Source organism: Macrobrachium rosenbergii, chromosome 19 (assembly GCF_040412425.1).
Source record: "Macrobrachium rosenbergii isolate ZJJX-2024 chromosome 19, ASM4041242v1, whole genome shotgun sequence".
NCBI lineage: Eukaryota > Metazoa > Arthropoda > Malacostraca > Decapoda > Palaemonidae > Macrobrachium > Macrobrachium rosenbergii.
Window position 1 is genome coordinate 17,834,157 of NC_089759.1, and position 25,285 is coordinate 17,859,441.

Genomic DNA, 25,285 nt, shown 5'->3' on the forward strand with positions numbered 1-25,285 from the left:
AATGAATGACACCCAGAGTAACGTGAAAAATGCTTAACGTCCACTTTTGATTATGTAGCAGTTGTGATGGCTTGGTATTAAACTGGTTGATTATTGAAAGATATATATATATATATATATATATATATATATATATATATATATATATATATATATATATATATATATATATATAGCGTGTGTGTGCGTTTCTTTAGGATGGAAAAATAAAGTATAACATAACTGACAGGCCACAGATTTATATTTCGTTCTCTCTTGGTAAAATTTATATATAATCTTTATACCTGCTGTAAATATATGAAATAGCTTTCCAAATATATGTTTATGTACATAGTATTAAGATGATTAGACAGAAATTTATTTTGCAAATATGCTTCCCCATACACACTGTGCATGATTTTATCTGCAAATTCATCACGCACGAAAACACGTGAGTTTTCTTTATTTTCAACACACACACACACACACACACACACACACGAACGCAAACACGTGAGTTTTCTCCGAGTGTGTAAGAGTTAACTCGGAGGGTCCTTGTTCAAAAATAACTCATGAGAAACCGTAAAGGTGGCATGTGAATTTGCGGAGGAGGAGGAGGAAGAAGAAGAGGAAGAAGAAGAAGAAGCAGAGGAGAGACTCCGTGTGGTTCGTCTTGGCACCTTCAGGGGAAGGAGCCAGTGCCTTCCCTCGTGGTAAATTTGGCCCTGACCTACTCCTCCTCCTTCCCTCTCCCCCCCCCTCTCTCTTTCTCTTGCTCTCTCTCTGGCTCTCTCACACTCTTTCCCTTAGTGGTTTCTTGTCCCTTTTTATATAACTGTATAACTATCGCCTTCTCCATTCTGATGGTTTGTTGTGGGCGGAAATGAAGAAGATTGGGATATTATTTTTTCTCGCCCTCTTGTTGTGGGCGAAGATGAAGAAGATGGGTTATTATTTTTCTCGCCCTCATCATTTTTCCGTACTGTTAGAGGTTTATGTCGTATATTCAAACAACGAACTATCTTTTTCACTCCATACTCATTCAGTGCGAAGGCGATTATGATAGTGTGAATATTTTTTCTCCTCTTTCTTTCCTTGACACTTCTTCTTTAGTCTGTAATTCTTCTTCTTCATTAATGTCGGTGGAATTCGAAAGCTCGGAGCTAGCGCCACCTAGTTGCACGTATCTAGGGAGGGAGATGGCTCTTGAAGTTCCAACTGTGCCACAGGGGGGCAACATGGGGCTATACACTCGCTCTTTGTCGTCTTCTATCCACTTTAAAAAAATTTTTTTTTTATTCCAGTTGAGCTGCCTTAAACGTTTTAACCTTTCCTGTCAATAGAATGACACGTAAAGGACGAAGGCTTCGTTTATAACTCCGTCAAAAGAAGTACAGTCTCTGCCCGAGAAAGAAAGAAGTATGCGCCATTTTGACTGAGTGCCTCTCTCTGTCAAGTGCTCCACTCGCCCAGGGGGGTCTGTGACTAGAAAACAGTGGCCAAATGCGCCAGTCTGTTTAATCAGATTCATTTGCTTCAGTCGCACAGAGGTTTGGTATCTGTAAACATGCCTTTCCAACTCCCCAAGGTTTCGAGAATGTTCGTTTTTTAGGTTATCGGTCAAATCTGATGGCGTTTTTGTTATGACGTAATTCTTCCGCTGCTTTATGTAATTGGCGGTGTATAATCAAACATGGTGAATAACTAGAATCAATTTGGCATGGTTACTAATGGATGCCCATGCATATGTATTCATACCTGCCCCCGTATAATCAGATAGCTGAATGAAAAATGGTTTGTTATTGTTGATGAATTCTCCAGCGTATTTTGTATTCAAAGCCAATATGAATCATTTATAGTCATTTTATGACTCAGTGATTCACCACTACGGAATTCAAGCAATTGGGCCACAGGAATCAGTATACTAAGATAAGATTCTTTCGTTCTCTTCTCTAACAATGCTATTAACCTTTTTCTTCGCTAATTTTGTCCGTCAAGCACACTCGGCAGTGAACTGCAACTACCCGCAAAACCAGCATCATGAAGTCTGTTTTGATGGTTCCTTTGACGTATATCCATGTTTACATTAATCATAAACCTACGGAAACATAAAGGAGACAAGTAGATATATATAGGGATTTTGTAGGCTTGGCTTGCAAGAAACAGGCGAGATGTTATTTCATACCCAGCCTCAGACCCGGATCTGTTTTGATATGTTTGCCAAATTTTTTCCAATCGTTTTGACGACCAGCTGTTCTGAAGCCCGTTGTCTAAAAATATTAGGTAACTACGGTTGTTTATGAGGCTGTAACTAAGCTCATAGCTGCCATATGTTTACAGAAAGAAATGATACCTCATTATATCTTGAAACAATTGAAAAACATAGCAATCTGTTGTCGTGCGATAGAGCCAAGACATTGATTTTTTGTATGCAATAATTTCAGTTCAACATTACGGATTTTAAGTGGTGTTGATCTGTATTAAGAATGTATGTGAAATCCTGAGTGCCACATCTTACAAACTATCATTTAATTATATTTTTGAATGAACCTGAAAACTTATGTGTGAAGGTCTGAGTAAAAATATTTCATTTGCACCATTCTCAGTTTATGATTAAACTTTTGTTGGATATGGTTATGAAACTGAATCCCTTTATTTTTTAAGAATGGTCTTGAAAATATACAGCAAAGATCGTGGTATTTACATTACCTAACCTAAATTGTTTAGAGGTATTTAAAGCCAGACTCAACCTGTCAAAGGTGATGGGTTGCACTGGATGAATGCGTAAATAGAGAAGTACCAGGGAAGTGGAGGAGTCTTTCATCCAATGTGTATAAAAATGTAAAAATTCAGTTATAATTTACGTAGCCATATTTAATCCATTTTTGGCCTGATACCAAAATTTATGAACTTTCCTGTTCTTAGATGCTAAGAAATGAAACAGTCCGTAAACAACCACAACTAACTAGAGGTTTTATTCTTATTTTTTTCCAGAACAGGCCGTCTAAAACAAGATGGCGCACCAACTGGAACAACTCCTAACCTGCTGCATTTGCCTGGACAGATTCCGGAACCCCAAACTCCTACCATGCCAGCACTCGGTCTGCATGGAGCCCTGCATGGAGGGCCTTGTCGACTACGTCAGACGACAGGTAAGTTTGTGGGAAATGCAGGCGTTGTGCCACAAGATTCAAAAGTCTGGAAAGTCTGAAGGAGATTTAATTTCTCATGAGTTTGGCAGGTATGTGGGAGAGGTAATTGCTGGTCAGATGCTTGGCAAGTTTTGTGGGAAATGTAATTGCTGCGTCAAAAGACTCAGATGTTTGGCAAGTTTAGTGGGAAATGTAACTGCTGCGTCAAAAGACTCAGATGTTTTTAAAGTTTTATGGGAAATGTAAATACTTCGTCGGAAGACTGGGATGTTTGGCAAGTTATGTGGGAAATGTAATTGCTGCGTCAAAAGACTAAGATGTTTGGCAAGTTTAGTGGGAAATGTAATTTCTACGTCAAAAGATCCAGATGTTTTTCAAGTTTTATGGGAAATGTAAATACATCGTCGGAAGACTGGGATGTTTGGCAAGTTATTTGGGAAATGTAATGGCTGCGTCAAAAGACTAAGATGTTTGGCAAGTTTAGTGGGAACTGTAATTGCTGCGTCAAAAGACTCAGATGTTTTTCAAGTTTCATGAGAAATGTAAATACTTCGTCGGAAGACTGGGATGTTTGGCAAGTTTTGTGGGAATGCAGTTATTTTGCCACAAGAGTCTGAGGTCGGTGAAGTCTGAGGGAAATTTAATTTCTATGTAAGAGTTTCAGAAGTTTGGCAAGTTTGTGGGGAATGTAATTGCTGTATCAGAAGGCTGATATGTTTGGCAAGTTTTGTGGGAAATTCAGCTGTTGTGCCTCAAGAGCCAGAGGTCTGGAAAGTCTGAGGGGGAATTGATTTCTTATGCAAGAGTTTCTAAAGTTTGGCAGGTTTGTGAGAAATGTAATTGCTGCTTCAGAAGACTCAGATGTTTGGCAAGTTTTGTGGGATATGCAATTGTTTTGCTACAAGAGTCAGAGGTCTAGAAACTATAAGGGAAATTTAATATCTATGCAAGAGTTTCAGAAGTTTTGCAATTGTGGGAAGTTAACTGTGTGTCTGAAAGTTAATGATTTTTTGGGAAATATGATCACTACAGCAGAGTTAATGGACATCAGTTGCTACAGCAGAAGAAAGCAAAACTTGTCAGCAATAACACTCAAGATTTAGAGCACTTGGCAAGAGTAGCTTTAGTTGCTGGAACTTCAGTTTATTTGAGCAGTTTACTCAGCTGTTGTCGTGAAAGTTTATTTGAACAACAAACTTAGCTTTCCCTTCAGTATTTATTTAATCAGCAAACTTAGCTGTTATCTTCAGAATTTATTTGATCAACAAACATACAGTAGATGTTATCTTCAACGTTTGTTTGAGCAGCCAACTTAGCTGTTTTGAATCAAGTTTATTTGATCAGCAAATTAAGCTCCTGTAACTTTAGTTTATTCGATCGATAAATCAAAGTATTGATTAGATGATTCAGAAAGTCTCATGCAGATTTATGTTAATAGTAAGTCTGATTAAAAATGCCTAAGGTTTAGAATGAAACAGAAAAAAAGACTTAAAGACAATGGAGATGATCCAAAAATTACTCAAAACTCAGAAAACAGAATACTTGGAAGATTATTTGGTGAAATTGTACTTTTTTATAAAGAAAATTGTGTTGAATTTAAGTCAACTTATCACAAAATGTAAAACCTCTTTATTGCCTTTTTATTTCTCGTGATACCATCAGTGGTGAAATTAATCACACATTACTTTTTCAGTAGACATGCACGTGCTTAGCTCAACAAAATTTTATATACTTCTTCATAGTATCTAGTCAGATTTTACAAACGATATATTATGAAATACTTTCAGTAAGGTACTGTTCATGGACATAATCACTAAAGCTTTTTCATTTGAAAAATAATTTTTAAATATTGCTTAAGATGTTGAAATATCGTCAATAACGATCTTAGTTAATATTTCTTCCCTAAGATTCGGGTGTTTACAGGCCTTTAGGCCCAATATACAATCCACTAGTAACATCACCTTTCGTAGCAACTTGCCTTCTAAAATACTGGCATTCATTTTCAGGTGAAGTGCCCAGAATGCAGGGCAGAGCACAGGATACCCTACAACGGCGTCCAGGGATTCCCTTCCAACGTCACCCTCCAAAGATTCCTTGAGGCTCACATAGAAATCACAGGAGAGACTCCGGACCCTCACACAGGTTAGTCTTTGTGGAATTGAAAGAAGACAAGTTTGAATAATTAGTTGAGGTCTAACCAGCACAACTGGTTGTTGCAGTTATTAGAGTTTTTGTTTGAGATTAATGACTTAGAGCAATCAAACTGTTTAACAACTTTCTCTTTTTTTTTTGACAAATATTTGATTAAATTGTCAGGTGCTAGGCATCTGATTCTAAGTCCTCCATGAAAGTATTAAAATTATATTTTCATGAAGTAATTCTTCTGAGCACTGTTATAAGAACACCTATCTTTGTAGGTGACATCATAAGACAGTTTTCTTAAAAAAAAAAAAAAAATTAACGAATTTCTCTGCGTCCAGGACCGCGATGGAGGGGGCAGATTAGAAATAAATAAAAAAAAATATTTTTTAAACTTGCTGAGTATTACAGCTCTTATCACTCGAGCACAGACGTTCGCAGACACTCAAAAATGATCGTCTTCCTTCTTTTATCTGGAAAAATTTTGTCGTTACTGCATGTAGACAAATTCTTGAGCTAATCGAGTGTCATATGCCTTACCATATTTTAAAAAAAATTTCAAACTTACATTATATTCTTATCCTTTGAACCGTTCGAAATCCAGATTTCATTCATAGGAAATTTAGTAGTCTGACCACATCTGGACTCAAGTTTACAACTTAAGTTTACAACTTATTCAAGGTAAAAGTGTCCCATAAAGCTCTGTCTCTGTCATTTGTAATAAAAGAATTGTTAACCAACAGCCCTCATCGTTGGGCTCTCTAGTTTTCTTACCGACTTGGAAATTTACCAACAGGCCAGTACATGGAAAGGTGCGCAGTATGTAACGAGAAGAATTACCTGGGCGTGTGCGCGCACTGCGGGAAAAAGATATGCACAGACTGCAAAGCCGCTCACACCGATATACTGAAGAGGGAAATTGGCCGTATCAATAATCAGGTGAGGATCTCTCTCTCTCTCTCTCTCTCTCTCTCTCTCTCTCTCTCTCTCTCTGTGAGTGAGCAGTTTTCATAGCAGACGTTGCTGTGTTGTTTAGTATTTTCCTCTGTTACACTTAACGGAAGCATTTACATGTTCATATTATGATATTTTCTATGTGCACATTTTAATCTTAATATGATGTCATTATTGTTGCTGATGTTCCTTTGTGCACATTGCAATCTTAATATGATGTCATTATAGTTGCTGATGTTCCTTTTATCTTTCTAGTTTCAAGTAGACACCTACTTTATTAAGGCTCAAGTTCATCATCTCAAAAATGAGTATTTTCTCATGATCAGAAACCTGTTTATAAATATGTAAACAAAGTTTTCTATCATTCTTTTAATTTTATCTCATGCAAGATCTTCACACTTAAAAAGTAATCTAAAAAGTTGTAAAAATGAGAAATAATCTTTTGCATATGCTTCTGCTCCATGCGCTGCCTTCGAGGTTAAAAACTGTTATATGAATAAATCCTGATGATCAATACAGTACTCTTATTTCTAAATAAAGCCACTCTCATGAATTAAGGAACGTAAAAAAAAGTGTTCGTATTAAGGGTCTTGATGCCCCATACTCAGCCTTCCAGCTGAAGTCTTTTATAACACGTAAATTCTTTGGTTTTAACTTATTCACAGTATTCAACCTTTTGAGTAAAAAGAGTTTCACTAATTAAATGTTTTTTTTTTCATATTATTTCTGGTTTAAAACAGATTTTTTTTATAAGAAACAAGTCTCTTCCTTCACCTTACACTCTTCCTGCTAAGTAAAGTAGTTTCGTAAATTAGAAATGAGCTTTATTTAAAGTTATTATCTCTTCTCCAAGTAGTACATTTTATAATTTTAAAAGTCCTTTTCCAAAGCTTGTCTTCTTTCTTCAAGGTGAAACCAGTTTCATACTCGAAAAGTTCCTCTCCTAAGTTTGTCCTATTTCATCCAAGTAAAATGTCTTATAAAATAGAAAGGTCCCTCTTTCATCCAGGTAATATGCCTTATATAAATTAAAATACTCCCTTGCTTAAGCTTGTTCTGTTTCATTCAGGTAAAATGACCTTTATAAATTGGAAATCTAACTCCTAAACTTGTCCTCTTTCATCCAGGTAAAATGGCTGTTATAATTTAGAAGTCCATCTCCTAAGCTTGTCCTGTTTCATCCAGATAAAATGGTTTTTGTAGATTAGAAGTCCATCTCCTAATCTTGTCCTCTTTCATCCAAGTAAAATTCCCTTTATAAACTAGGCAAACCCCTCGCTTAAGCTTGTTCTCTTTCATCCAGTAAGATGACCTACAAATTAGAAAAGTCCCTCGCCTAAGCCTATCCTATTTGTTCCAGGTACAGTGATTTTTATAAAATAGAATAGTCCCTTACCCAAGCTTATCCACTTTCATCCGCGTAAAATCACTTCCCTAAGTTAGAAAAATTTCTTACCTAACTTGTCCCCTTTTACCTAAATGAAATCACTTTATAGACTAGACAAGTCCCTTACCTAATCTTATCCTCTTTCATCCAGGTAAAATCACATATAATTTAGAAGTGCGTCGCCTAAGCTTATGTGCCATGCCCTGCTTTCCAGGTAAAACGAGCGGCGCATCGACTAAACGACCAATTAACAGCAGTGGAGCGAAACATCCTCTCCCTCAAGCAGAACACAGGTAGCGTCTCTGAAGAAATCGAAAATATTAGCAAACGACTCCAGAAGTCGGTCAGGGATCGCTGTGATTTTCTTAAGTCTGAGGTGAGGCTCTAACTGATTCCAGTGTTTTACTTGCTGATTTGTTTCTGAATTTATTTAGTTAAATGTGCATTTATTTAATGAGAGGGGTTTTAGTGTCTTGTCTAGGCCTCTACTAGGAAACATGCTAGGCACCATGGGGAAGGGAGATTGCCGTAGTTGACTAAGATATTCAGTTCGTTGCTTTAAACTGATTGCGGTTTCAAAGCGAAAATGACTGAGATAAATAGGTATATAATTGAAAAAAAAGATAGGTAAAGAAGTAAGCAGTCATGTAAATAAATCAGTAAAATTGTGTAATTAGATTAAAAGCAATTTTTACCTGTGGAGTTACATTGACGAAGCCTTTTAAATAAAAGATTTCATACGGGGTGAAAATTACCACAGAGAGAAAATTCGTGGTGTTATCCACCATCTATTTATGCGTCAGACTGTACCATCTTTCAAGTGGCACAGTGCCCTACTTGGCACCGCGCTTGTGCTTGTAAATTTTCCCCCACTTTTCTCTTGATTACTTTATTGGCCCTCGACAAACCCTTCTTACGGATGCAAAACCTAAAACTTTATTTCTTGGCTGTGCAATGTTGCTAAGCTTACGTTGAAAAAGAAGTGGAATTTCATGCAACAGGATTCAAAATTGCATGGAAGGTAAAAGTGGTTTTGAGTTTAGGTATTTAGGTTAATTTACGTAATTTGTTCGGTTTTGAGTGATTTTCAGTAGAATGATATATGAAAGTCCTTTGCCTAAAAGGATTGGAAAGAAACTGCAACAAAATTCTTTTCTTTAGTCCGTTCTTAGTTGCAATTCATCAGATTCCTTCTTTTTTCCTTTTTTTTGTACCTAGAGTTCTTTCTACTTTAAGAAACTCCCTTAAATTTCTTTTCTTTAGTTCATTCTTTGTTGCAATTCATCTAAATTCTTCTTTTTTAATTTTTTTTTGTAACTAGAGTTCTTTCTACTTATGCTACTGTTTATTGTACAGTACACGCAATTCCACCTTTTAAATATTTATCTTCCTTTCTTTTCTACAGTTCCTTCCTCATTTCCTACTATATATCTGTTTGTACATATATTGAAATTCCCTTTTCCAACTTCATCACAGTCTCCTTTTTGGCGAACGTTATGAACTTGTTTACTTCAGGTCAGTCCACCTTGGCAGGTCGAAAGCCACGAAATTCCCGTCTTCCATTACTGGTTGAAAATCTTTACAGTTCCACTTTCATTTTCCAAAGGAAACCCTCTAAAATTGTTATCCGTTTCTGTCGAAAGTCATTACTATCCCATCTCCTTTTCCAGAAGGAAACTCACACAAGCTGCCATCCTATTGCAGGTCAGAAACCATTGCCTTCCCATCATCCATTCCTGAAAGAAGATCACAAAAGCTGCCATCCTATGGCAGGTCAAAAACCATTACCTTCCCATCATCCCCATCCCTGAAGGAAACTCCCAAAAGCTGCCATCCTATGGGAGGTCAAAAACCACTACCTTCCCATCATCCATTCCTGAAAGAAGCTCACAAAAGCTGCCATCCTATGGCAGGTCAAAAACCATTGCCTTCCCATCAATCCCATCCCTGAAGGAAACCCCCAAAAGCTGCCATCCTATGGCAGGTCAAAAACCACTACCTTCTCATCATCCATTCCTGAAGGAAACTCACACAAGCTGCCATCCTATTGCAGGTCAAAAACCATTACCTTCCCATCATCCATTCCTGAAGGAAACTCACAAAAGCTGCCATCCTATGGCAGGTCAAAAACCACTACCTTCCCATCATCCATTCCTGAAGGAAACTCACAAAAGCTGCCATCCTGTGGCAAGTCAGAAACCATTACCTTCCCATCATCCATTCCTGAAGGAGTCTCAAAAGCTGCCGCCATACTATTGAAGGTCCAAAGCCTCACCCTCCCATTTTCCATTGCAGAAAGGGAAATTTAAACCACTGTCGTCTTGCAGGTCGAAAACTACTACAACAACGAACTCCGCAACCTCACTCTCCTGAAGGAGAGTCTGGACCAAGAAGTCTCCAACATCGAAAGCAACATCGAACTTGCAGAGAAGCACATGGACGACGAAACGCCGTGGGACGACTGTGAGTTGATGGACACCAAAGACATATTCCTCAAGACCATCGAGTTCATCCGTAATTTCGATTACGAAGGCGGAGACTACAGCAGGAGGGCTCGGTTTAACCCACCAGATGATCTTAATAAGGTGAGGGGAGCGGGAGATATAGTGATTTCACGTTTGATGGGGAATTCAGAAATGAGAGTCACAGAATTCATATGTCCTTTAACAGGACAGCACTAATTTGAGATATATGAAGGGACAGATAGTACATCTCTACTACTGATATTGTCTATGAGTGGATAGATAGTGCATCTCTACTACTGATGTTGTCTATTCCATTATCCTTATGCCATAAAGCCAGCGTCTTTTATATGTCGTTGTAATTGAAAGTTTGCATAAGTAAACTGCGGCTGTGATGACTTGATCTTACGGGTGAAATTCAGACTCGTAAATTATTTTTATTATCTTTGATTTTGTTACACTTTGTTTGGAAGATATGCTTTTAATGATGGTAAACAAATACTTAAGGCATTTATTTGGGAAGAAAACTTGTAAATTTTAATCGTTTTCAGTGTTGAAATCTTGTACTAAAATGGAAGAGTTGTAATGCACGTTTTTTCTTTTTAATTTTTATAAATACGCGCCATCTGTTACTCACCTTAACATATCTTATCTGAACGCTTCATCTTATGAAGAGATTTGGATAATCAAAATTTATGTTATGCTTCAGATTTGTACTGGTTTAACTTAAAGTGACTGCTTCACTGTAGAAACAGTTAGAATGAAGCTGCAGTGATCCCATTGGTTTTATGTGGCAATGCTCGTTACATACGCGGTTACTGAATATCCCAAAAGTCATTTGTTAGCCGAATGGCAGTTTCCTGTCATAAAGCTTGTAGGGGTCGGGACTAGTGTCAGAGTTGATCCAAAGGCACCTCAGCAACTTTCAAGCGATTTAAAACATTACCATTAAGATTCCTGATGAGATTTTTTTAAGACACTTCCACTGATATTTCATGGAGAGAGAAAAATTAAGACAGAGGGACCAGTGAATTTTGTCAACAGCACTGGATTTAGATTTGTGAAGCAATGCAGTGCTTCAAACATGCCTAAGTATTTATATTTGTAGATATTAGCTTCGAATAGCAGCGCATGAATACAAACTTCAATTTATGAGAAAATAGTAACTTAATCAGAAAGCATTGGAATGTATGCATAACTTTACAGCTTATATTAGTTATGGTAAAGAGATTGCTACAGGTCACGCCCCTTTGGTTTAGTTTGGAGGAAATTTCTGAAAACCCGAGATTCGGTTATGTTCAGTTGTAGATTGGGATCTGTATTCATCTGAAGTCGGGGTGTACCTTCTTACACTTTTCTCCACCAAGAATCTGAACTTCTGTTTTTATAAGAGTATATATATCGGACTGCCAGCCAGTGATATGGAGACCCTAACTGGACCGCATCACCATATGAGACATTTTTCTCTTTGGCACCTAGCTGACATCTAACCTGAGTTCGCTGGGCGAACTCACCTTCCACAAACCCAACAATCCGAATGAAGGAGGCTACGGGTCCGGCCAGAGCTTGGGATCGGGTCTCATGAAGAGCAAGAGCGACCACAGACTGGCATCGCAGTTCCGTGACCAGGAGGACTCCTATAATTACAATCCAGGCAGGACATCGCCAGTCACGCGCAGACGCTTTGGGGAGAGGAACACCGAAAGGTATAGTCGGTCTCACTATCTCAAAAGACTCACTATTACATCTGATTTCCTTTTCACTTAATATGCAAATACAATCCGCCCGACCCCAGCCCCTACCCCCGCCCACACTAACCTAACTCGTCAAAGCTTTTCGGAACCGCCACTGCATCGGCAATGTCAGTGTTTAGTGTTCATGTCGTGAGAGGAATCTGAATTCGACTAGAGGTCATTAAGGTCAGCAGTTAAATTTCTATGGGCTTGTTCCATAGCACTATTCAGTTCGCTTCCGAACAAGTGGACAAAAAACCTCGCTTAATAAGATAACTCACTTGTGGTTTTATTTAAATTATCCATGGTCCTGGTTAATTTTGTCAGTTGCAGTTTTTATTATTTTCTTATTTCATATGACCTCATCCAGCCTCGTTTATCAGACGACAATGTGACTGGAGTTCGTTCAGGCCATAAAGCAAAAAAATTAACCAAAATAAAAGACTTTTTTTCAACTTATGACTGAAATAATATTTTCATTAAAGAATCAGCAATAAGAGCCACATATTTTTATTTACACTGAGTGAATTATTGGCGGTAGAAAATTCGAACATTTATTCATGTGAAGCATTACTTTGTATTACTGACTTCAGAAGCTAAAATATTCTAAATATAACATATTTCTTGCGAGTGACTGACATAAGACGGCCAAATATTTACCAGTGTAAAGTACGACCCTGACCTCAGAAGCAGCAAATACTTATCTGTTCAATATGTTTCCTGCAATTTACCGACATTGACTTTGCCTGGCAGTTCCTCTGTGAGAATGTGAGACGGACTATACGATCATTTTGAGTATTCTTGATCTTGCTTTTTTGGAAAAAAGTAACTTCTCTTTTTGGAAACTACAGAATTTTAGACTGTCTTAGGTCCATGTTTTTCTGTAATGAGTCATCATAGTATTTATTTTTGTAAAAATTCCACTCTATATTTCTTAGAGATGAATAGAAAGAGACAATTTAAGAAACAATGTTGTTCATGTGTGTTTTGCAGCCTATGTAGCTTCCATTCCCCGGTCATTCAGTAACTAAAGACTATGTAGTCTTTGTTCAGTAACTGTTAAGGACAAAGCTTGAGTCCCAACTCAAAAGACGAAGTGGTGACTTTTAACCTGAGCTTTCAAAGTTAACCTTTCCTAGTCTAACACTTCAGTTGCATAGTCATGCAGAGTTGTGCCACAAAGCCTCATAATAACTGGAGTCAAGTAAAAGTTGGATTCTCATAAAACCGTTAGATTTATATACGATTGCAAACTATAAAAGTTATCAGCCCCTGTGACATCACATAATACAGCATATTAATGTTATCAGCCCTTTTGACATCACATAGTACAGCATATTAATCTTATGACGTATCAAGTCATTTGTTTGGGCACTGAATCATTTTATGTTAAAGTTGAATACCGTTAAGATTTTTAGCCTCATGATGATATTAAACCTTTAGACATTTTCTGTCTAGAAGATCTTGCTTCATGAAAAATTGCATGTAAGTGAGATATCTCTGATAATCCAGAGGAGATATCTCTCACAAATGGCTTTTAATTTATCGGCAATTAAATCTTTACCAATGCATACAAGGCTTCAATGGACAGCTCGCCACTTCCTTTTTCTGTATGTCTTAAGTGTGGTTTTTGAACGATTATATATTCATATGTATATATGTATATGTAAATATCTACTAATGTGAAAGTATGACACACGCATAAATGCGTATGCATTAAGGTATTTACCACAACATATATCATATATACATAAAGATACTCATGTAAATATGTGTAAATAATCGTCTCTATATACTGTTATGTATATGTCCACATATATGCATGTGTATAGAATTATTTCCTTGGAAACTGTCAGTACCTGGAGGGTAGATGAAGCATATTTAACCTTAATATTTATTAATAATCGTAACTGATAGTTTTCTCCGATTTCCATATATTTATAAGAAGTTGACTTTAGAACAAATCTAGAATGTACTTTGATTGTATAGTTTTATTTTCTTATTGCTTCATCACTCCGTATGTGTTTTAGTCTTTTTCATTTGTTCATCACGTCAGCATGATGAAAGCTGTGTCACGCCATATTTGGACTCTGGAAGAATTCTTATGCATATTCTCTGAAAGTCAGATTAGAGCAAAACTTTCCATACCATTTCTAGCAAGTCTGTATAAGTTAAATGTAAATATAGAAAAGGACAGAACTAAAATTAAGCTGTATACTAATAATTTATTGTTTAACATCGTAATTTTTGTTGCGGATTATCTGTTTTCTTTTTAGTTCCTTTTTAACTAAGGGCTAATTAATGCTTATTATAGTAGGAGTTATAACAGAATAACTACTGTATATCATCATAGAGAGTAACCATGGCTGACATCTCACATTTATATGTGTCGCTGTGTGCATTGGGTTCCCCTATTCACGTGACAACCTTGAGTGTTTTTCTTACCTTTCCTTCCTCTAGTCGTGGCCTTCCTCCTCTGCCCCGCTCACCTTTGGTCCTCACAGGCACGACGAGGATTCCGCGGCTGACTCTGGGAGGAGGCGGTTCCGGTCGCGCTTCATGCGAAAAGAAGAAGACGAGGAGCGTTCGGTTCGCTTCTCCGAAGAGGATGGATCAAAACGACAACGAGTGATTGATTCAGAAGACGTCTCACGTGGTCCACTCTCAGGGATCATTCGCCTTTATGACTCTCCTCGAGTCATGAAGAGATTCCAAGAACGAGAACAGAACAAGAACAAGAAGAAAGACGAGCCACCCAAGACACCTCAGACAACAGCTAACAAACCACCACAAACTCCAGTCCAGAGTAAACCATTAAGACAAACTAGCAATGAAGATGAGATAGATAAGATAAAGAAACAAAATAAAGCAGCTGAAGCATCAACTTCTGGTGCAACTGCCACCACTCCTTCAGTTAGCACCTCCACGCCTACTACACCTACCACACCTACTAAACCTGCTGGGGAGAGAGTTTCCTCTATAAGAGAGGATGAGAGGCAAAGCCGCATTGACAGAACATCTACTTCTCCCAGGTCATCTGCTAACCATTCACCAGCATCATCTGTAACCAGAGAAGATGATGCAAACCGTAAACGTGATTATAGTGGGTCTAGAGCAGATAGCACAGCTAGTAGTTCTAATGGCACTACAAATCGACCACCATCTCGTAAAACCAGTTTTGATACAGGAGTAACTAGTGTAGCCCAGCGATCCTACCCCTTTAGCCGTTCCTCTTCTAATTCTTCCATAGGTGATAAGGATAAGAGCACAAGTGGCACCAGAAGTCCACGTCCAATTGACACAGCAGCTGTAGAACGTCGTTTATCCCGTTCCAATAGTACAGACAGCAACTCAGGTGATGGTTCATCATCCCCAAAAAAATCTGGTGCTGCTTTTACTACAGAAGAACTTAAGAGTCGTTTCTTAAGAAGTGATTCAAAACCTTCCACCTCCAAAGTTGATAGTTCATCTAGATCAACGGGTCCAACTAGTGGATCTCGTTTCCATTCACGTTTTTTAGGCCGAGCCGGTACTCCTTCAGTAGAGGCCTCGAAGGAATCAGGGAATGAAGATGATGATGATGATGAAAGCAGTGATGATTCCGAGTCTGAGGAGAGTGAAGAGTCCTCTGATGATGAGGAGGAAGAGGAGAAGGAAACCACCTCAGAATACTCTCGAACAGACATTGGGCCCTTGCTGGGCCGGAGTGCCCAGGCTCGCGACGTAGCCGGTAGTAGTAGTAGTAGTAGTTCTAGAAGTACCTGGAATGATAGAAGTTCATACCCTCCCACATCAAGTGGTGGGGACTCTGGATACAGTAGCAGCAGGTATGGAAGCAACAGTGATAACAGCAATGGCAGTACCAGCAGCAGTAGCAGTAGGTATGGTGCCTCAGCTTCAAGCACCAGCAGCACCGACTCAGGAGTTGGTAGTCACCGGCGTCCGTCGTACCTGGAACCTGCAAAGCCTTCAGCAAAGGATAAGGATGATGAATTTGAGTCAAAATATCCTTATGCTAGTAAGTACCTGAGCCGATCTCGGGCAAATGTGCCTGAGGAGGAAACCAAGCCAACTACTTTCCAAAGTCGATTCTTAAACCGTTCTAAAAGTTCTGCAGTCTTAGGCCCAGATGATGATGATTCTAGCACTACACCCACCCATGGAACTAGTCGTGCACGTTTTGAAGAACTAAAAGAAAGGCGGCAGCGTTTAGCTAGAAGCAAGAGTTCAGCTGGACTTGAAGATGATGAAGGGGCCTCAGCTGACACTAGCTCTCCATCTAACTACCGCTCTCGTTATAGTCGTACTGATACAGATACAACACCATCATCTCGAAGTACTTCTTCTACAGGAGCACCTAGCGCAGACTCTGAAGGTTCATCGTCAACACAACTTTCAAATTGGGCACGTTACTTAAAGAACAAGTATGGTAACAGAGACAGTGGAGCTTCTACTCCATCAGGTAGAACTTCCACAACTGGTTTAGGTAGTACTTTGGGTAGCACCAACAGTACTGCCGGTAGCTCACTGGGTAGTTCACGCACGGGTTCCACCAGTTCTGTTGGAGGACGGGCTATATCAAGATCCCGTTCTTCACACCTTCTTGGCTTGGCCAAAGAGGGAGAATCTTCTGAAGACGATTCAAAAAACGTGCACGCTACCCCTACTTCCCCAGCAGCAGGTACACCAGTGGTTCCTACTCCCTTCGGAAATTTACATAGGAGCCAGTACTTGCAAAAGCAACGCCTCTTAATTAAGATCGGGAGTAGGGGTAGTGAAGCAGGAAACTTTACATGGCCAAGAGGCATAGCTGTTGGACCTGACAACAGCATTGTGGTTGCTGATTCAAGCAATCATCGTGTACAGGTATTTGACCAACAGGGTAATTTTCTTAAAGAATTTGGATCATATGGTAGTGCAGAGGGTGAATTTGACTGTTTGGCAGGTGTGGCTGTTAACAGAATTGGTCAATACATTATTGCTGACCGTTACAACCACAGAATCCAAGTCTTCGATCCTACAGGAATGTTTCTTCGTTCCTTCGGAAGTCAGGGCAGTGGAGATGGACGATTCTCATATCCATGGGGCGTAACCACTGATGCGCTCGGATTCATCTACGTTTGCGACAAGGAAAATCATCGCGTGCAGGTCTTCCAATCTGATGGATCCTTTGTGGGCAAGTTTGGATCGATGGGAAATAAACCAGGGCAGCTGGAACATCCACACTACATTGCAGTGTCTTCAACTAACAGAGTAATCGTCTCTGATTCCAACAACCACCGAGTGCAGATATTTGACATAAACGGAAAAGTCAACACAACATTTGGATCAGAAGGAAGCGGAGAAGGACAGTTCAAATTCCCAAGGTAAGAAAAAAATTAGTACTAGGAAATATTTGCCTCTATATGCTCATATAGTAATGTGTAGTGCATGACTATATACATGAATAATCGATAAATGTAGTTTAACATATCAATTGAATACATCTTCATTCACATTAAAAACACGCTTATTCATTTGCATTAATTAAGAATTTAGTAAATCAAGTTTGCAAACGTAAACAAGTACAACCTTCATTCGGTAATGAGTCATGAAATTATAACTAGTTTTAATAAGAAATCTTTTCAAGTTCTTATTAATGTCAAGTGCTGTTCGATAGAAGAGCAAATGGTCATTCACCCTATTCCTGATTATTTTTTAATACAAGAATAGCTCTATTTATTAGGATAGCAATATTCTCATGATTAAATTGACATTTTTCATATATCACAAACAGATGACGATTGAATTCTACATACTGTATAGCATGTCCGGAAAATTAGAAGTTATATTAAATAGCAGATTAACAGGCGAAATTGCAAAATTGCAGTGCAAGCTTGAAGTTTTTAATTTTGACCACACTGTTGGAACAAGTAACATGTGCAGACTTTCTTGAACTTGATCATGAGCGAAAAAAATGGCTGCCTCTTGCAAAACTTGTTATTCTGAATACTGGCTCTCTCTCTCTCTCTCTCTCTCTCTCTCTCTCTCTCTCTCTCTCTCTCTCTCTCTTTCTATCTATCTATCTATCTATTCGAAAAACTTGCCTGCCATCAAAGGTTTTCCTGTCGTCTTTCGAAACTTTCAATATTTGCCTAAGACGACTCTCTCTCTCTCTCTCTCTCTCTCTCTCTCTCTCTCTCTCTCTCTCTCTCTCTCTCTCTCTCTCTCTCTCTCACACACACACACACACCACTTGGCAAAACTTTCCTTCCAGTGCAAAATCACCATAATACCTCCTTTTCCTTCCCCCAGGGGCGTCGCTGTCGACGACCAGAATTACATTTTTGTGGCGGACAGCGGCAACAACCGAATTCAGATCTTCCACCCCGACGGCACTTTCCTGAGGGCCTTCGGATGCTGGGGATCCGGCGACGGGGAGTTCAAGGGCCTTGAGGGCGTCGCCGTTATGTCCAACGGCAACATCCTTGTGTGCGACCGAGAGAACCACCGCATCCAAGTCTTCTGAAAACTGGTAAGAAGAAGAATATGGAGACTGCAGTTTTAGATTGAGTGAGGATTTCGATATTGTTTGATAGACAGATAGATATATAGATCGATGGACAGTCTGTTATAATGACAGGTGCCAAGAGATACGGCATGAAGCCTTACTGAGAGAGAGAGAGAGAGAGAGAGTGGTTGATTGAGTATCATTTTTTACTACGAATGGCAGGGTCACTGACGCCAGAGAGAGAGAGAGAGAGAGAGAGAGAGAGAGAGAGAGAGAGAGAGAGAGAGAAAGCAAACTTCACAATCTATGCGGAATATAACGGATAACAGTTGATGAAGAGAATTTTTTACAGTTTTGCTCAACAAAGATTTAAAAGCTACTGACGAATTTATAAAAATTTTGCTAACGTAAATTCATTTTGATATTTATGTAAAACATATTAAAAAAAATTCGATTAAAATGATTGATTTGTACTCGTGAGTCGGCTCTCTTTAAGTTCCTTGTTTCTCCTTCAGTGTTCTTATAGCTGTCTGCTGTTTCTAATAACTGTCACCTTGTTTTCTTTAAATGTCTAAAATCGCCATTAAACCTTAGTATAAAACTTATTGTTGGCCGTAAGTTCTAACTATATCATTTTACTTAAGAACTGGCTTGGATCTGCATAATTTTTACCTGGTCACCTAGAAATCGATCTCCTTTTAAAAAGTTTCTTTGAATCCTAACAGAGCTGAGTGAAACTATAACACATACAACCCTTTTCAAATCAACAAAACCGTCTGCTTATGACATGTTTATATGGTGATATAAGATTCACTGAAAAAAACAAAGTATAGTTGCAATGAACAAAATGAAAGAACCTGAGAAGAACCGGAAGATAATTTGTCTAATGCCCTGTACTTCAAATCATAGTCACCATAAGGCTCCAGCAACGGGGCAACAGGACACTTACCGCCTCCTTCTGTGTGTCATACTTGTGCTTCCATGAGACCCATCAGTTACCATCTGTAGAGATGTGACATAGGCTCAGGTAGGCCTTGACATAGATCCAAATGGAAAACTGAAAACTACCCTAATGATTCTTTTGGTTTGACAAAGAAGTGCTTCTTAACTCTTTTTTTTTTTTTAACGATGATTACCCATCAGCCAATCCCCTGATTTATATTTAAGGAAATGTATCTGTCTGGTCTGGTCCCAGAATCCCAGAGCGAGTTATAGATGACAGAGATACCAAGGCTGTCAGAGAATGCTGGAGGATGTGTAAAAATCCTCTTCAAGTTGCCACCCATATCACTCTTGCATTAACACATTTTTTGAGTTCTTTAGTCTAGTTAAGATGACCAAGAGTCAAGTGGACTAGAAAAATTTAATAGGTTTGCTAAATTGTAACAAAGGCTTCAATAGATACGAATTTTGAAATTATTCTTCTCTAGCATTCTGTGACAGTCTTAGCTCTTTACAATCTGTTCCTGTATGCTTGTCTCCACCTCCCAGTTTTGTTGAATGGATGAATGCCTTCGGAAAATGAATCTTCTTCGATGACCCAAATCCTTGGAGATGCTGAACCTTTAGCTGTATTTGTTCTTTCTTGTTTTGTAACGCCTAAATGAGCACTTTCTTTGCCTAACAGCTTGAGAGCCAATTCTTCCTTTGTGTGATGCGCTGTCTATTGCTTGCTCGTTAAGCTCTGTCTCTGTCGCTTTTGTCTTCGCCTCTGAAAACTATACCGGTTTGAAATGAATCATTTCTGCTTTTATATTTTTCTTCGTAAATTCATTCTTTTCCTGCTCTACCGTTGCTTACAATGGATCATTTTTGCTTTCATATCTTTCAGTGCATTCATTCTTTTTCTGCATTTGCGTTGCTTATGCATAAGATTTTCTGCTTGCTCAGGTTTTGCTATCGAAGTGAAACTTTACGGATTGTGGGTCAACTAAGACCCAGTAATTCTGCCATTTCTTTAAAAATCTCCTCACGAGAAACCTCATAAAAACAAGCACAAATTATGTTAAATATGACCGTAGACAAATAAGTTTATTTGATATACAAAAGGATGTATAAAAGCGAAAATAGGCGTTCCTCCTTGTTATGAAATACAATTATAGTTTTTGAGAGGTTGCTGACGTGAGGGAGATGTTGAAAAGAATATGCTAGAAAATATGTGGGGGAATGATGTCTGAGTGGAGGATGATAATTGAGTTAGTGAAAGCATCAAGGCTTAAGAAAGTGGGAATCAAAACAAAAGATTTAGGAAGATATAATGCGGAATTGAGGAAGAAAAAAAAAATAAAAGAGAGAGAGAGAGAGAGAGAGAGAGAGAGAGAGAGAGAGAGAGAGAGAGAGAGAGAGAAAACCTCCAGAAATGAAAAGTGAAAAAAGTTATAGAAAGTTAAGAATGGTTGCAAAATGACCTATTTAGAGATATTATTTTTTCCAGGGACGTTAACCTTTGGTCACAACTTCATAATACAGAAGTAACATCAATAACGTGGAGAGAGAGAGAGAGAGAGAGAGAGAGAGAGAGAGAGAGAGAGAGAGAGAGAGAGAGAGAGAGAGAGAGAGAGAGGGAAGGGTGCCAAGCCTTGCGTGTGTAAGAAGAGCGTTGTCTAAATATGGCCTGGCATCCTGCTGCCACCAATGAAAGAAGAAGAACGCTGACGGACCCCGCCCCCTCCCCACACCACTTCCCTCCTCCCTTATTCCTTCTCCATAACCCCCCCATCCGTCTCCCGATACATACCGATCGACTGTTTTGGCCAACCAGCCTTCCGATAATGCGGTATCTACTTTTCCTTCCGATTTAGTCTTGTTGTGCGGTGTGATACAAAGATATATATATATATATATATATGTATGTATATATATGTATATATAAATTATATACATATATATATATATATATATATATATATATATATATATATATATATATATATATATATATATATATGTATGTATGTATGTGTGTGTGTGTGTGCGTTAGTGTTTAAGGATAGAATAAAAGAAATTAATCTGTTAGATAATTGTCACTTTTTAAAAATATATATTACAAAATGCTCTCGATACATTTATAACTCTACTTTTAGAGAGAGAGAGAGAGAGAGAGAGAGAGAGAGAGAGAGAGAGAGAGAGAGAGAGAGAGAGAGAGAGGAGGGACGGCGGAGGGAGTGGTGCTGATTAAATCAAGTAGTCTGAACGAAAACTGACACCTGGTATTTTTGTGGAGTCTTCACAATCTTATCTAGAAATGTCGTTTTCACGTGTATAATAATATAGCTTAGGCTATAATAATATAACAATTTAATGCTCAGCCTTTTGTGCTATAGATTATGTTAATCAGGATGTTTAGTTACAGTTAATAATGATAATATTAGTAATAATAATAACATACGAAAGATTAGAGTTTTTCTATATCTTAAATACAAATAAATGCATGCATGTACTGAGCTGTGGTGCAGTTTATATGTTTATATATATATATGTATGTATATATATATATATATATATATATATATATATATATATATATATATATATATATATATATATATATATGTGTGTGTAATTATTTATGCACAGAGAAGAATAGAATTAAGTTGGTAGCATGATCTGTGTCATGCATATTCATCCTGGTTCTCTTCTTCCAGGTCACGTGATTTCGAATGGCAGGCACAAGGAGTATACACAAGCACACAAAAAATAAAATAAAAAAAAGACAACGTTATTCATAGAAAAAGGAAAACTCTGATCCATTTCGCTTCTTTGCACTCCATATGATGAAACGTAGATACAAAAGAAATGGTCTACTCCTCAGAAGATAGATGCCACGATGAACTTAGGCTACGTTCTTTTCTGTCCACTAAGAAAATGGTTTTACGTATGATTTTAGATTATATTTGCTCTCAAATTCCATCCTCAGATGGATCTTTCAGTCATCCCATCTTTCACTGGGACTAGTCAACAAAGTAGTCTTAATCTAGGTCCATCCAATTTACTAGGGTTTTATCTATCGTCATTATTATCTTCTTTTTCCTGTAGTTTGTAAATGGACATTGCTAAAGGCTGAAGGAATAAAGTGAAATGTCGAGCAATAATCGGATTTGGCCGGATTTTCTGCGTCAATCTGCTCAAATCCTGGAATGGAAAGGTTGCAAGATCACGTTCTAGTCAGTCATGAATTCCTCAGCCCTATTTGATGTCAGTTTTTTTTTTCTCAGAATTCTTTTTTTTCAAGTTGCTCGCCGGCAACCCCATGTCTGACACGGCGAATCTGGAATCTCTCTTTCTCCTCTGTTTTTTGACTTTTAATTTTCTTTTCTACGCGCATTTCATTCCAGTTAAATGCTCCCTTCAATTTTTGTGCATCACAAAAAAATCCATTTCGCTCTTTTGGGTACTCTGTGGCCTTCAGATCATGACATTCAGCAAGAGAAGGGAAGAGAGAATTCGCAGCTACGCCGCGTCTTAGAGAATTTGGGTATCTGCCACATACTTGTGATCGCTAGGTTACAGTAACAAAAAAAAATTTACAAGAGTACGTCTGGGTGTAGTGTCGTGTAAATTAGACTTTGCATATAACATGTTTGTACATTGTACATAAAAAAGTGCATCTCCTTTTTTAAGTGAATATATATGATATCTTGTCGAATTCCCACTTTGTTTCAAGAGCTTCCTTGAGGAAGCCATGATCATGTGCTCATGTGAAAGATTTTTTTTTTTTTTTTGTAATCCGAATGGATGAAACGAAAGGAGTTTGTGTCTGTATGCTATTTTTTCTTTCAATGATAATTTTTCTCTATCTTTTGAGTACTGGCCGCGGGTTAGCCAATTAATTTTTGAAGAAAATATTTGTTATTTCTACTGACTTTGATGCTTTCCTAATGTTCTGAGATGATGGTTCAAAATACATCAGTCATTTTCAATTGAAGTCTCTATTTCCACTTGAATGTAAAATTTTTTTGACTATTTAGGCCTCTATTTTCTGAACTGAAAAAAAGCCTCTCCCTGAATTCGACTTTCCAACTATTACTATTGTTGATACTATCTCTGTTGATAGTAACCACAATCATCCTTAACATTTGTTACCTTCTGGAAGACAGTACCGAGTGGGGCAATGGTGCAGGTAAACTTGTTCGATACCTGTCCAAGTCTGCGCCTACCTGGTTTCTTTCTTTTTTCCATTTCAGTATATAATGATGTATATTTTACTTCTAATTATGAATGATATTGAATATAGATGGTATTAAAAACTCACACTAAAAACACTCACTTAAATGGACACTAACAATATTCTATTTCTCATCATAAACGTAGAATAATGATGATAATTGATAATCATTCATTCTGTAATCAATTTTTTTTAAAGAATCACATGTATTCTTATAACACTGATCCTTTGCAGTTGATGTGCATATAAGACAATGCATATTGATGTTTTGGATACATATCGTTGGTCAATCCAAGGAGCATTTTTACTACTTGATGATACATTTGTGTCGTGCGTTCAATTTTAGACGTTAAAAGACCCATTGTAAATCGAGTTATTTTGTAGATTTTCTTAATGGTTATGCATTTTCTCTTTTTTTTTCTTTTTTAATGAAACATGTGTCCCAACTTGTGGCTTGTCAAGATTTTTTTTTTCTCCTAAGGATCGAGTACTCAAGATGCAATAGATAACAATAACATATTAAAAATGTATAATCAGTTCTATGTGTCATTAACGCCTGTCAATTAGATGTATAAATCAGTTGGAGAATAAATCGATCACCCTTACTTGTGGTTTTATTTTTAATTAGCCTTTAAGTGACTGTTCCTAATTCGACAGCACACTGTCACTGCAATTTACTGTCTAATAAATATTTTATTTGATGTTGCCGTGATTGTGGTGCTGAGAACCTCTTCAGATGAAAAGATCAGGAACCAACAATAAAATGATCTGATGAGTTGACTTGATTCATCAGTCGAATTGTACTGATGATAAGACCAGTCGAATTGTATTGATGATAAGACCAGTCGAACTGTATTGATGATAAGACCAGTCGAACTGTATTGATGATTCAATCTTAAGAAACTTCACTGCTTATAAGTATTCCTTAAGGGCACTCTCAAGCAACCTCTGAATAAACTCAGAGATACCTGTATAAAGGTATAGCCTTTAAAAGGCCTCCGTCTATCTAGAGGTCCTGTATTTCATCCAGTGCATGAATTGTCCCAAGCTGTATATTGAAACGACTGTCATGTTAAAGCTAATAATAAAAAACAAAGCTATATACATATGGTGTGCGATATGAAAATCGAAATGCAAATAATTTTAAGGTTTACTCGTATCAAGATCTGTAGCAATCCTGTGCATTCAGTGACTCTCAACAAGCATCTGCATTCTGTAGGGCAAATCAAATTCTCTGTGTACCAGAAAAGATACAGCTGGTGTTCGTTTTAATTTTAATTATGAATAAAATTTTAGAGTAATTTCTTCAAGAAAAAATTTCTCGCGTCATACTTTGGAACCTGCATATGATTATTATTTGATAACTATGCTAAAGGTACATTGTAACATCACAGTTCAAATCTAAATTTAACATATTTTGACAACTATGCTATCAGTCAAAAAATTATAATACTTTCGTACAAATCCATTTTGCAACATTGGGTCTTTTAACCTTGGAAGATTTGGCATTAAGTGGGATTTTAAACGAATAACCAGTTTTAAATTTCATAAAAAAAGTGACTAAATTAGTTTTTTTCCCGCAAAACTCGTTAAGCAAATAAAAATAAGGAAAGATTGAATTCTAGCTAACCAAAGGAAAGACTGAAATTCTAGCTAACCAACTGCCTTTCTGAAAGATCGCCAGCCTTCCCGAGTATGTCAGATCAACTGAGGATACAGCTGAGCTTCTTGGAATAAATTAGAAGCACAGGGAGCAAGTGAATTCTAGCTGGCCGGCTTTTGTGTGGGATAAAAATAACATCCAGTTGTCCGGTCGACTGAGAGG

General features: G+C 37.8%; 1 protein-coding gene across 8 annotated transcripts in view; it reads left to right on the top strand.

The window, feature by feature from the left end:
- The window catches only part of tn (tripartite motif containing protein thin), a 128,222-nt gene extending 104,157 nt beyond the window's left edge, over positions 1-24,065 (top strand). For 5 of the 8 annotated variants that reach the window (XM_067121103.1, XM_067121102.1, XM_067121104.1 and 2 more), the window contains 9 exons: positions 2,974-3,131; positions 5,138-5,273; positions 6,067-6,209; positions 7,826-7,987; positions 9,939-10,196; positions 11,553-11,779; positions 14,311-17,172; positions 18,101-18,320; positions 21,941-24,065. In XM_067121103.1, the coding sequence (XP_066977204.1) occupies positions 2,994-3,131; positions 5,138-5,273; positions 6,067-6,209; positions 7,826-7,987; positions 9,939-10,196; positions 11,553-11,779; positions 14,311-17,172; positions 18,101-18,314 (4,140 nt within the window). In that variant the 5' untranslated portion in view covers positions 2,974-2,993 and the 3' untranslated portion in view covers positions 18,315-18,320; positions 21,941-24,065. Of the gene's footprint in view, positions 1-2,973; positions 3,132-5,137; positions 5,274-6,066; positions 6,210-7,825; positions 7,988-9,938; positions 10,197-11,552; positions 11,780-14,310; positions 17,173-18,100; positions 18,321-19,205; positions 19,324-21,940 lie in introns of all 8 variants that reach the window. The other 3 variants (XR_010856089.1, XR_010856090.1, XR_010856091.1) reach the window with 1 other exon arrangement.
- The last annotated feature ends 1,220 nt before the right edge of the window (positions 24,066-25,285 follow it).